Consider the following 14,250-nt stretch of genomic DNA (forward strand, 5'->3'; position numbering starts at 1 on the left):
CTTCTCTCCCTCTCCAGTGAATGATGGGCCAAGAAAGAGTATGGGAGAAGTACTTACCATCTGGACAAGGCAGACACCCAGCAAACAGTCGTTACAGAGCCAGCGCTTAGCTCTCAAATTTCAGGAGTCTGACCACAAAAAGTAGATGTGATTTTTAAAAAACAACTCTGTGTAACAGGGAATCATTTTCTGGAGAGAATTCATAAACAATACGAAGTTGTCAAGCAGAATAATCCCCCCAAATGAAATCACTTTAATTTTCTTCCTATCAGCATTATATCACACCTATTAAAAAATGCAAATCTAAAGTCATCCCTAGGATGAATACCAGATTTTTAAGAGGATTAAAACCAACACACCCTAAGTATCACAAATGTACTTAATTCCCAGTTCAATAAAATATTGGAATATCAATTTATTAAAAAGTTATGTGAACTGTACATATGTAAACTGCAACATAGCTGAAAAATCTGAAATATATAATTTTAAAGGAAAATCATTTATTTCTGAAAATATTTAAAATATTGCATTTCTGGCAGCAAATTCAAAAGAAGTGCTCTGGAATGGGTGCAGTCTCTCTGTGCATTTGTCTAGCATTTGTCTTCAAGGTGTAAAACATATCTGCTTTCTGATTTTTCATAGCACAATCTTGTGAACACTTTCCTTCTGACTTGTAGAGACAGAATTCGACTTCCAAGAACAACAGCAGAATTTTAACAGGAAATAGTATGGTCCTCGATGGTGCAGACAACACACTTTCCGAGAGTCCACGACACCTTGGAAATATGCTAGCCATTCTGCATATAAATGCCTCAGATTGTGCTTACAAGTTACAGAATAAGTCTTTGATTGATAATTTTTCTGTTTATTTCCGCCAAGGCCACTGAAAATACGAAGGCCTTTTCATCTGAAAGGTTAGCATACATGTCAACTTCTTTTTCTTGTTTCTCTGTAGAAGAAAAAAAGGTCACTATTAGAAGCTTTTTCCATTATCTGCAGTCAATTCACGTTACATAGTAGTTAATAAATGACGTGGAATGAAGTACTGGAATTGAAAAGAGGTTAGACAATCAACTCCTAGGCAGGGAGGGATTGAGAGAGAGGAGGAAGAAATGGAAGCACACAAAGGTGCTAGAAGAGTCACAGAATGAGTCATCCAAAAGCATGACTGAATTTCTGTTCTTTAATGACAAAGAAAGAATGAGTCACTAACATTTATACTGATTCCTGGCACAAAAGAGTATTCAAGTGCTCCTCCAGTTTTGGGGAGCTTTTTTTTTTTTTTTTTGCTTTTACACAAACACCTCCCATCCTAGAAAACAAAGATATTTCACCATATCCTCATTATATATGACATTTGTCCCCGTATTTCATATCTAAGTAACAGAAATAAAAAAGTTTAATTACAGTGTCCAAGACCAAAGAGCAGATACATGGCAGATGTCAGGTTCCCAATTTGTCACCATGAACACTTCTGGAATTTCTATACCACAGACTTTCAATCTTATCCCAGATATAGAACAATGCTAGCACCTCAGTCAGCAAGGGAAAGCCTCTGAAGTCCCTCTGCTGATGTTGGCTTCTTTCAAGGCTACAGATACACAACAGCAAGCCATCAAGAAGTTTCCATACTCAGTGCTCAAGTACACTAAGTTACTCTATAGCATATGACAAAACTAATAGAATAGTACTTTCATAAATACCACTTACTCCAGCTCTTGACTCTTTATATCCCACTTTAGCTAGCCATGGGTAACTGACACAACTCATTAAGGAAAAAAAAATAAAAACAAACCAACAACAAACAGCTTTGTCAGCAGAAGACCAAGCTTGCAGGCACAGAGAAAAGCAGAATACATATAGAGCTTTAATGCTAGTGTCTAGCTGTGGAACTCCATGTCTAATCCACGTTCCACAGTAGCCTGGACCAATTTACAATCACAACACAACACTCAGCTGACAGACCCCTCTGTCTCCTTAACACACAGATACACACCTGCACACTCTTTTTGACCACAGCACACTGGCAGACTGCTCCACCAAGACACCTAAATCAGCAACAGGCAGGTGAAAAAACAAAGCTGCATCGGAAAATAACAAAAGCACCGTGTTGAAAAAAGATCCCAGCGTCTCCTATCTCCATTTATTCACATGCTTATTCCTTCAATGCCTCCATATTCATAACAACATTTTTAGATTTGGCTTCACATCTGATTGTCTGTGTTACAGCTCTGGACACCATTTCAACAGACTACCTTCCCGGTGAAGTTAAGTGCTTGTGTTAAACAACTAAGTGGGAGAAACTGAAAAATCCTTTTCCGCTGTGTTCTGATTTAATACTGATAGAGGCACACAGCAACAAAACCCTCTACTTAAAGATTCTAAACAACTTAACTCACACATAAACTCACATTTCCCTGCCAGTAAAATTACTTAGTGAGGAGCCTGAACACACAAAGACGTATCAGTTTTTAGTCTGAAAACAAGCAACTTGCCTTAGCAAAATAAAACAAATCAAAGCATGTTTGATATTTGGAATGTAAATGATTTCTGCTTGTTCCCTGGCTACACAAGACAATATTCTCTAGTGTATTGAGTTTGAAATGAAAGCTGAGTTTCTGCTCAGCTGAGAAACTGAGTGTTGCTGCAAGTCCTACCCTGTCATTTAAGACAAATCAGTTTCCATATGTACACTCAGTCTGGGTTGCTCCACTTCCTTCCTCCCCCCATTTACAAATTAACAATGCTGGGAGTTGTTCCGAGCACAGACATTATGCACACTGGCTAATCCACATTAACCTTTTCTGTTTTGATATCTAAACCCCGCCCCTTTTTTCATACTTCCTGATCCAAGCAAATCCAGCCACCACCTGAATAAGTCAGCACCCAACAAAATTAAAAATACTTTTTTCCCCTGGTTACTGTTAACAGATTGTAGACTTCTTAAAAAAAAAAAAAAACACAAACTTTCTCAAGTTTCTTCAGCTTTAAAAATTGAAATCTTGAGATCAAACAGCATCAGGGATTAACACAGGCTTGCAAGCTTTATGCATTCTCAAGACAATTCCAGTTCTCATCAGTAATAGTGAATAGCTTGCACCTGCTTGACATTTTACCATATGCTACTCATAGGATACTGTGGTTTCTACAGACTCTATTAAAACTTTCCGCTTCACAGTCTTATCTGAAAGTAGTTTTGACTCGCTTCTCTATTGTTAGCAAAAAACTGTCTTACAGAATCACAATACTTTTTTTGTAAGATGTTAAAAATACTGAGGCTTTTGATACACAACTAAGAGGCTTTTAGGTGAAAATATTCAGTCTTCCTGTAGCACGTCTCTCATATCCCCAGATCTCCTGCAACCCACTAGCTCCACAGCCCTTAAAATTGTGATCTATGTATAAATCAAATATGGACACACGCACACCAAATTTTGTATGGATTCAAAATCCAGTGTTCAGAGATTCACTATCCAAGCTAGTAAATTACTTCAAATGTGCACACTGGGCAAGCAAAGGTATGAGTAATACAGTTGGAAACTACTGGAAAAGGAAAACTTGGGTCAAGAAATTTAATTCAGCTTAAGTTTTATCAGGATACTGAAATGTATATATCTTTCAAGATTCACCACTTCTTAAGTATCAAGAATACTTTAGTAATAGACCCCAGGCCACCCAGAGTCTCACTTGATGGTAACCTCTTTCAAGAGCAGAATAACCAATACCACTTCCTCCAGCACACAAGGGTTTTTGTTTGTTTTAATATAATCAAGTTGTTACCTAGATAACAAGGCAGCCTGGGAACCTGTCTAGCTGTGTATCACAGTCCCACACAGTAAAATAAAAAAAAACCAACCATACCACCACAACAAAAATCAGAATCATTATTGTGAAGTTTCTATTTTCAAAATATATCGTCACATTTCTGACAAAGAAATTAAGTGACAATTTTGACAAGCCAAGCCTGCAGTGAGAAGTTCCTGTTTTTCAGGGACATCACACGGATCTGAAACACGCGATAGGAATATTCTCTAGTTCCCAGCACTCTGCCATATCCCCCCCAATCTACATCAGCTTCCCCCTTCCTCCCCCTCCATTCCTTCTTACTAAATCCGCAGGAAAAATAATTTATTTTAAAAAGCCCTTTTGCTTCTCCTGTTCTTAACTGCTGTTGAATCCTGCAGCTCTTTGCTCTAACTTGAACCAGCCAGGAAGGATAAAAAAGAAGCAGTCAAAGGCACAGACATAACAGGGAACAAGCATGCTATGCATGAAAAGAGCACGACATAAGCAAGGAAGCAAAGTTACAGATGTCATGGGCGTCTTTAGGATGAAAAATTTCACAGCTGGGTTATCTTCAAACAGACAAATTATCTGCTCTTGCATGCTATTATAATTCAGGTGTTCTCTGTTCTCCTGTTTTTCATCTACAAATTCATTAGGCATTGCAGAAGGCTACGACGCACCAAATATTTAACAGCTCTGCAAACAGTGGCCTATCTTCAAGTCCTTTGGGGGAAAGAATAACACAATCTCCAGTGGTAAGCAGTGTGTACCCAAAATATCCTAGAAATATACAATAGGCAAGGAAATAATATACTTGAAGTCTAACACTGAGCTAAAGTCTTGCACTCCAAAGCTGACTTTCGACACTACCTAAAGAGACAGAAGGACTAGCAATGAGTCACAAAAAAATCACCTTAATTGAAGTAGAGAAATTAGAGTTGCTTAGTAAGCTTTTACACAAGCAACACTATCAAGCAGCAGGTTTGGTAAAGGAAGAGTATTTCTAAAATTCCCCACTAATTACTACCCAAGTAGTAGTCAGGCCACTTGAAAAGGGAGAAGTTAATGTTAACTTGTTTTATAGTAATTACTTACAAAATTATGGATTCTCTGCTGAATTTATTTTTATAGCCATGACAGCCATATGTATCAACTTTTTAGGTTTTTTTTTAAATCTGCCCAATAATCACCACAGTGATCTCCACAGATTCCAGTCTGACATAATCAGAAATAAGCCAGAAGTCAGAAAGCATCCTAAACCCACTTATTCCTAACCAATAAGGCGTGCTGCACTGGTGAGGAGCAAAGATAATCCCAAATGGGTGTGAACCCAAGCTCTGTACCAGCTCTGCAGAAGAGGTCAAGGAAGAAATAGTAGCAGCAGCCACAGTACCAAGTAGAGGGGATGGTAGGACAAGAAGATGAAGGCAATCTCCTCAAGTGAGATTCAACTTTAAAAAAAAAAAAAAACCACCAAGAAAACAACACACCACACATGCACTCTTATGCAAAGATCTCACTACATCCGTATTTCTAGTTTTCTACCTCAGAGCACTAGCATATTAGGAGTATACAACAAGAGGTTAAAAACATTCAGACTTGTTTTGGATAGGAAAACATGTTCTCTAAATATCCCCCATGCTTTCAATTCTTGCTTTTTGGAGACTGTAAAACATGCATTAAGAGAATGGATATTTTCTTTTGATTGCTCAGATTACTTTCCTCTTTTCCAGGAGACAGGAAAGAAGATTTACTTTTTTAGGGCAACACAACAAGCTCAAGCCAAACTGTGTGTGAACTGGACTGGCAGTAAAGTGCCTAGAAACAATCCTATAGGTGCTAGACAAAGTCAGTAACAAATAGGGAAGCTCTGTATTCTGTGAAGCCACATGCATCAATAAGCCATATGCAACAGTGAAAAGATTAGATATTATAAGTGTATTCCTATTACAGTAAAGCAATTACCATCCAGAAAACATACAGAAATCAAATTCTATCTCCTCTTTCCACAGCCAAAGCACTAAAACAACAAAATCCCAATTTATACTTTGTTTTTATAAGAAAGAAACTTTAAGACAAACAGATTTACATTAAACAGCAGACAAAAAAATTGGTTTTGAAAAAGTTAGAAGTTAAAGGAACTCACTTTGCAACACAGATTAACACCCATTTTTGTTAACAAATAAGGTGGCAGGGGAAAAAAAAAATTTGCATTTCTGAGTTATGCCACAAGGTACGCTTGATGGTTTCAGCAGTTTTAAGAACAAGACCTTCCAAGTATTTATATGAAGTCTTCGTTCTTCCCCTCCTAACTGCCTTCCAGCCTTTTTAAATCTATGCTAAGTTTTGGATTAATTACTCAGGCCTAAAATTAATATCTCCAAAACCATAGATAGCAAATGTAGCGTCAATAGTCTCTTAAAAAACTGGGAATCCTAAGTGACAGTCACATACTTGAAGGGCTCCAAAATTACTCTGTTGTGTGTAACACTCCTTATTGTATAAAGACTGAGAACAGCAGGTCACCAAGGAACCTTAATAAGCAAGGAGGCATTCTTTCCTCCAGAGTATTACTTTGGAGAAACATGGAACAAGAATTCAGGTCACAGTAGTGACTCAAGATGCTTTTTTTACTTCGGCCCTCCAAAAGGTTTCAAGGAACTTTTTAAGCGATGCAATCATCCTAATCACACTCTGATAATAGGCATCATTATATTGTTTGTCTTTGTGATATAGAGCAGCAGTACCTAAAAAAAAAAAACAAAAAAAAACCCCACCAAACAAAAAAAACCTACTAAGCACTACAGTCCTGTATGTTGAAACTTGATCTGGTGGCTAAAAATACCGACTTAGTTCTTCATAGTTAGTTCCAATTAAACACTGGAACATAAAACCAGAGGTCTCTACAGATGTGAAACACTCCCTTCCCCATATTAAGATATTGGGTATTGGCTGAACTAGTCTAGCTACTTAAATGGTTTGAATGGTATAAAGGTTTATTGACAAAAAAACCCAATCTTCACACACAAAGAAAACCCAATGAACATTATTTCTCCAGTTCTCATACCTCTTTCTTCCTCATGCTTTTTGGCTGAGGCACTCTTAGGTCTTCCTCTTCCTCGTCTGCTATGATCTGAATGGCTGTTAGATCTGGATCTTTTTCGGTTTTCTAAGTCTTTATTTACTGCAGAATTTATCTTCTCTCGCTTAACTCTCTCTGTCCGTCTCCTTTTGGCCTCACTCTTGTTTTCTGTGCAAATGAATAGAGATGGTATGATCTAGGGTTGTTTTCATCTTTGTTCTTAATTTACTCTTAGTGCTTACCCCACCCAATAACATTTTTTCTTTAAATCTCTTAGCAAAAGTGGTTAGATGTCTATACCTTTACAGAACAATTACATCTGCACGATAGCCATGCAGAAATTAAGGCGTCAGATCAAGAATGACACTTCACTTCTTGATTACAAGGATAAAGCCTTTAATTACTCCAAATGCATTTTGCAACACGAGACATTTGCTAGTATACAAAAAGTTCAGTTTCCCATAATAAGATGGAAAAAAAAATACACGAATCGCAGCCATCAAGACAGCTCACTGCATGTTTCCACCAAATGCATGACACCAAGCTGTGTGGAGTGGTCAACATGCTGGAGGGGAGGGATGCGATCCAGAGCGACCTGGACAGGCTGGAGAGGTGGGCCCACGCCAACCTCATGAAGTCCAAGGTCCTGCACGCGGGTCAGGGCAATCCCATGCACAAACACAAGCTGGGCAGAGAACAGATTGAGAGCAGCCCTGCTGAGGACTCGGGGGTGCTGGTGGTTAAGAAGCTCAACATGAGCCGGCAATACGCACTCACTTATGTTGGGGCGCCCAACATAAGAAGGACGTGGACCTGTTGGAGTGAGTCCACAGGAGGGCCACAAAGATGATCAGAGGGCTGGAGCACCTCTCCTATGAAGACAGGCTGAGACAGTTGGGGTTGTTCAGCCTGGAAGGCTCCAGGAAGACCTTATAGCAGCCTTCCAGTACCTAAAGGGGGCCTACAGAAAAGATGGGGAGGGACTCTATCAGGGAGTGTAGTGATAGGGCAAGCGGTAATGGCTTTAAACTGAAAGAGGGTAGATTTAGATTAGATATTAGGAGGAAATTCTTTACTGTGAGGGTGGTGAGACACTGGAACAGGTTGCCCAGAGAAGTTGTGGATGCCCCATCCCTGGAATTGGATAGGGCTTTGAGCAACCTGGTCTACTGAGAGGTGTCCCTGCCCATGGCAGGGGGGTGGGAACTCGATTTTAAAGGTCCTTTCCAACCCAAACCATTCTATGATATGATTCCATGATTCTTTTGACACTAACAATGAAATCATTCCCAATGCTCACACAAACCAAGATGCTGAGTCAATAATGCTGTCAGTAAATGCCACGTTACATAGCATACATGTCCCACCAAATGTAGCCTATGACAAGGCCTCATAATACTTAATGCTCAACAGGTGTATTGTTTTCCTACACACCAGAGTAAAAAAAAAAAAAAAAAAAAAAAAGAGTATTTACATGAGTTTCACCTGTAAATTAAGTATGGATTAACAAGTTTGGGTACTGAAAATAGTACAGTCCCCACACAACACTATTCAACATAGACTAGTTGCATATTTGCAAGGCTGTAGCACCATTCTGCAGTAGCTATATCGTTGAAAATAATGGAACAATATTTTCTAAAAGAAGTTGCAAATACCTTATGAGCACAATACAGATATACACAGTCTCCCTTTATATCTTCCTGGAGAACTGGCTTCCTTCTGCTGCAGTTGTCCCATTAATCTTGTATAGACACAGGGTACAAACTGGACAGCAGGGTAATTTGTCACTAATGTTAATACAAAAGCTGTATTTCACAGTATCACAAAAAGGTTGAGGTAGTGACAGACCCCTGGAGACCAACCTGTCCAACCCCCCTGCTCAAGCAGGGCCACCAAGACAGACGGTTGCCCAGCACCATGTCCAAATGGCTTTTGAGTATCTCCAAGGATGAAGACTGCACAACCTCTCTGGGCAACCTGTGCCAGTGCTTGGTCACCCTCACAGTAAAATTGTGTTTCAGTTTGTGCCCATTGCCTCTTGTCCAGGCATCACTGAAAAAAGCCTGGCTCCATCTTCTTTACACCCTTCCTTCAGGTATTTATATAGATTGATAAGATTCCCCTGAGCCTTCTCTTCTCCAGGATGAACAGTCCCAGTTACCTCAGCCTTTCCTCAGAGGAGAGATGCTCCAGTCCCTTCACCATCTTTGTGACCCTTCACTAGACTCTCTCCAGTATGTCCATGGCCCTGTTGTACCAGGGAGCCGAGAACTGGACACAGTACTCCAGGTGTGGCCTCACCAGCACTGAGTAGAGGGCAAAGATCCCCTTAACCAGCTCACAATACTTTGCCTTACACAGCCCAGAATACTGTTAGCTGCCTTTGCTGCAAGGGCACATTGCTGGCTCACGTTTAAGCTGCTGTTCACCAGGACCCCAGGTCCTTTCCTGCAAAGCTGCTTTCCAGCAGGGTGGCCTCCAGCATAGATTCGTGCATGGGGTCCTCCCTGGTGCATTTCCTACGTACAACGCTGAATTATACAAGAGCTTTGCTCTACCAGGATATGGCTTTCAGCTTCATTTGGTAACTACTTTGTTAACTTTCAAACAAAACAATCAAGGAGGAGGAAAGCAAATTGACCGATACTTCCAAACAGTACCACAGACATTGCCTTATCTCCTCCACCTTGAAAGTTCACTTATCTAGCATAATGTCATATAATTCCTACAAGCTGGTAAACTACAAGCATCCTTCAAAACAGCGATACAAAATATCAAAAAATTAGTTTGTAGACCTGTTAGATAATTTTAAAAAGTAGACATTATAAATCAGATAGTTGGTTTGGTTTGTTGTTTGGGTTTTTGTTTTTTTAAAACTTCTTCCCTGACAGGTGCTTGTTCTGACTAATTCCTACCAGGACTGGAGGAAGTGATAAAAATGAACACAAGGAGAATGTTAATCATGCCAGAATGCATATTCAACCAACTTCTTACTGTACCCATCAAAAACAAAAGACACACAAGCTAGACACAAAAAATACACTATTTTTTAATTTAACCATGCAGAGAGATGCAAGACCCACCTGGTTTTAGATTAAACATATGACAAATTTTATACAAAGTGCCATTCAGGTGTTCATGAATAAGCACAACTCAGCATAACTTCTTCAAAAAAATAGGATTTTTACTTTCAGAAAACCCAGCTTCAATCAGCATGTACTCTGAAATCTGATCCCTTTGGCACCTCTAGATATTTAGCTTCAAAACAGGATTAACAGAAGGCCTTCTGTAAGGAGTTATTTTGCATAGTAACCAATATGCACAGCTAGAATATACACAGAATGCCAACATCACCTGAACAAAGGAAGTAAGACTGAACACGCCAGCTTTTTACCCCCTCAAAATTCAAGAAAAATTAACATACTGAACGTCTACCATGCACAAATTCAAGGGAGAGTGAACTGACAGCAGTCAACTTACAGAGAGAAGTAAAACACTATCCTTTGCCTCCAAGAAATAAAGGAAAAGAACTGGCATCCCCTTCTTCCCCATCTCTGTATTACCTGTGATGGGTGGTGATCTCTCAGCACGTTTAGCATGCAAGAGTTTTCGACTAATAAATATGTAGCCACAGGGACATGATTTACATGCAACAGGAACCTGGGAAGACAAAAGACAAATATTTCAGATTATTTCAAATTATGACAAAATTCCTGTCCCAAGAAGAAAAAAAAACTAGTAACTTCCATTTTGTCCTCAGAGATACCTCTTCAAATTCAGTCTGTACTGCAAACTATGGCCTGTACTATTATCCAATTGTATTTAAAGACAGTAAACCCAGGTTCTGCTGTGAATCACCCACCAAGCCTTTTCTTTATGCAGTTGTTGAAATCAAGCTTGAAACATACAGCTGTTGTGACCACTTTGTACTGCAAACCCTTTTCCACAAACTGTCAAAGGGAGTGGGGGAAAGTGGAGAGGACTAAAGCAAGGGTGAATTACACTAGAAATTTAATTTCTCTTCAGTGCTTTCAAATATCCCTAGTTAAATCAGTCAGGCATTCCCAGTTTTGCTGCCTTCATTTACTTTTTAAAAAAAAAAAAAAACAGGTATTACAGAAAAAGTATGAGTTAAAACTGTCAGTATATTCTGAATACATTCACTTTCAGAAGCATTTGAAAGCAACTCATTTAGAGAGCCGGAGCAGCTTTAAACAGGAGGCATAATAGAGCCCGAAGCAAAACAGACACATTTGCACCACACTCTACAACACGGTTGTAGACAAGGCTGGGTGGTTGCAGAAGGATCTAGTTAATTCAAAATGCAAATAACCTACCACAGCTAGTCAAAAGCTGACTGCAGGCTGAAGAGTTTGAGAGACTATAGTGCTTCTGCTGATCAGCTAAGCAGTCAGGAGCAGTATGTTAGAAAATGAGAAAATCTAAAAATGCCACACTTGCATTAACAATGACAAAAATCTTACTCTGAACAATTAAAAAAAAAAAAATATGCTGATAAATTACAAATCTCATTACCTTCACTTAAAGCCGAGATCTTTCGAGATCTTTTAAAGTAGCAAAGAATACACCATATTGCTTTGATTAGGTTTAAGACTGAAAATACAAATCAAAGCAAGTTTAAACAGAGATCTGGAAGAGATTAACGCACATTAAAGTCAAGTCATGTTGAAGCACGACGGTGGGGAAAAAGAGGCAGGAGGTAATTTCTCAAACGTAATTCTTTGAGACAGGTCTCTACAAGTTTGCCAACATCCACTGAAACAAACAAGACTACAGAACCATGACTGCCTGCTTAATTTTACCAGACATGCAAAAGAACCAAGTTCCAATGTTCTACTGGCTAGGAAAAAAACTGCCAAATTAGTACATGAATTTGTAAAGGGGAACTTAACTGATACTCAGAATAAAAAAAAAGTATTTTGCTTTCTGTAGCACATCTTAACTCTTGCACTTCACCCTATGAACAGCTTACAGATAGACTTTTGATACAAGTTTTATATAACTAGAGACTTAATTCCCTCTATGGAGACACTGACATAAACCCAATTCTAATCAAGGTTTATTGAACCTTAAAGCTCAGAATTTAGCAGACTTCTGTGTGCACTTATCTCCTTGTTCACAAGTCAGTATAAGAATACTAAAAAACACTATGTAGCAGATAGTTTGTCTGTACTGTTAAGGTGATACAGGAGTTCCATTTAAGCCCATTTTTGAACACCTGGGTCTCTCCAATAATTATGTTTCCAGGAGCAGCCTAAAAAAAAAGTGAGGAAAACCACCCAAGGGGATTGGAGCAGACCCAATATTTTTCAGTGAACTTAACTGTGTTCAACAGAACAATATTGTTCTCGTGTTACAGGTTTGGCATGTAGATGTGTGTCATTTGGGGGGGGAGGGATTGTGTGGGAAGGGTCATATTCACTGAAGGATATCAGTTATCCTATGAAGACCTACAGTGATAACATCCTATAACATAATTATTAAGGCAACATAATCCTACAAACACCATTTTACTCTGTTTAATATTTTTCTAACCAAAAAGAAACTGAGTCTCTCATACAAGAAAGTTTACCTGAAGCTAAAATAAGAAGTGATAATTATTTCTTTGATTGACCGCAAGTACTTCAGGCTCCCTAGTTTAATAGGGCCATGCTTTGGTTGTGAAAATATCATCAAAAACCTTCTTTTTTTTTTTATTTAAAACAAGTCTAAATGGCAATTACAGACATCTAAACTACAACAGGAAAAGTTTAAAAGCCTAAGAAGTGTTACTCAATATTGTGCTCCAATATTTGTGACTGTCTAAATATTTCCATGTGTGCCACAATTAGTGAAGAAAACAGAAACAAATGCAAAGCCCTTGTTTATGGAAGAATTTAGGAAATGCTAGTACAGGACACAACCACTTAAGAGTCACACAAGAGCTTCCCCACACTCTGCAAAGGGCTGACTTGTACTGTAGGTTTTAGTTTCTTGTCCTCTCTAAAACATTTGGCACTGAAAAACAAGGTCCTATGAGCAACGTTTGTGCCAGGGCAGGACACATACACACATTAATTACACACTGGCCACGGAAGAGTTGCTAACAGAAAATCTACATTGACATATGCATAATATGTGTTTTAGTTTGAAAGCACAGAACAAAGTGAAAGTTCCAGCATCAGCTTAAAAAGCCTATAATGTTTACTTACTTGCTCTTCCTACTGCTGGTGGTTTGACATTCACTACATTTATTTAAACAAACAAACAAAAAAAACCCCACCACCACTCTCATATTCAACTTCTCACTTATTTGAATTTCTTCTTTCCCCAACTGAATAACCAGAACTTGGTACACAATTTCTTCTCAGAAATAGTACTTTGCTGACGTGCTTAACACGTGAGCATTTGCAGTCGTTCATCTATTGCTTAAAACATGAAAGAATGTCGTCGTCGTCCCCCCCCCAGCTTAACATTCCAAACTGTTCCAGGATGAGTAGAAACTCTATAAAAACTATGCAAGTCAGAACAAATAAGATGACTTCTTAATCTTTATAAGAAAAATGGCAGGAGATTTTTTTTTTTTTTCAGGCATAGCTAAAATAGCATATACCAGCCAACTTTCAGGATCAAATAATAGAAATGTGTTTCCCATGATTACACGAAAAAGCCTCTGCCCCTGCCCTGTGCCCCAGAGCAGCCTTCTGCAGTACTGCGCTATTGTTCCAGCAGAGGAGCGCTGCTGGAACAAACTGGCCTATTTATAATAGCAACATCATTACCAGTAAAAAGCGTCAATGAAGACAAGCTCGTAATATAGTAACAGCTCAAATCCGCTGTTGTTAATGTTTAAGTAACTCTGTTTTGTACACATAACAGAACTGCCGTTAGGCATAAACAACAGTTCACCTATACGTTTGGATTAAATGATAGAAACGGCAGCAAAGGTCTCAATTTTGCTGTGTCTAAACTACTCCATGAGAAAACACCACAACTGAACCCTCTCCCAGCTGGCTTTAGGCACATTAGTCATCCGAAGGACAAACTGCATTGCATAAATTATTAAGTTCGTTATATTTTTAATAAATTGCATAGTTACTAAACAATACTAGCGCATAAACAAACAATTCTGCACGTCGCTTCAACATAACATAACCATTACACTACGCTGCAAGAGGAACACCATATTCAATCCACATTCCAAGCAGAGACTGCAAAGACAACTTATTTACCGCACACAAACGTTGCTGCACAGCGGCACGGAGACAGTTTTAACTCCCCCCCACCCCACCCCGTCCATCAACCGAACAGCTCAGCCGACGGTCTCTCGCACGGCTGTGGCAAACGCGCGGTCCGCAGCGGCGGCTGAGGCAGGGACGGAC

General features: G+C 39.1%; 1 protein-coding gene across 1 annotated transcript in view; it reads right to left on the reverse strand.

Moving 5' to 3' along the window:
- Nucleotides 1-400: 400 nt before the first annotated feature.
- Nucleotides 401-14,250, reverse strand: part of LOC104294484 (chromosome unknown open reading frame, human C16orf87) — a 35,349-nt gene continuing 21,499 nt past the window's right edge. Inside the window, exons 2-4 of the mRNA XM_009894097.1 lie at nucleotides 10,432-10,528; nucleotides 6,854-7,036; nucleotides 401-949 (exon numbers count right to left, since the gene is read on the reverse strand). Coding sequence (XP_009892399.1) covers nucleotides 831-949; nucleotides 6,854-7,036; nucleotides 10,432-10,528 — 399 coding nt within the window. The 3' untranslated portion in view covers nucleotides 401-830. The remainder of the gene's footprint in view (nucleotides 950-6,853; nucleotides 7,037-10,431; nucleotides 10,529-14,250) is intronic.

The sequence above is a fragment of the Charadrius vociferus genome, unplaced genomic scaffold (genome assembly GCF_000708025.1).
Source record: "Charadrius vociferus isolate BGI_N301 unplaced genomic scaffold, ASM70802v2 scaffold341, whole genome shotgun sequence".
Lineage (NCBI taxonomy): Eukaryota > Metazoa > Chordata > Aves > Charadriiformes > Charadriidae > Charadrius > Charadrius vociferus.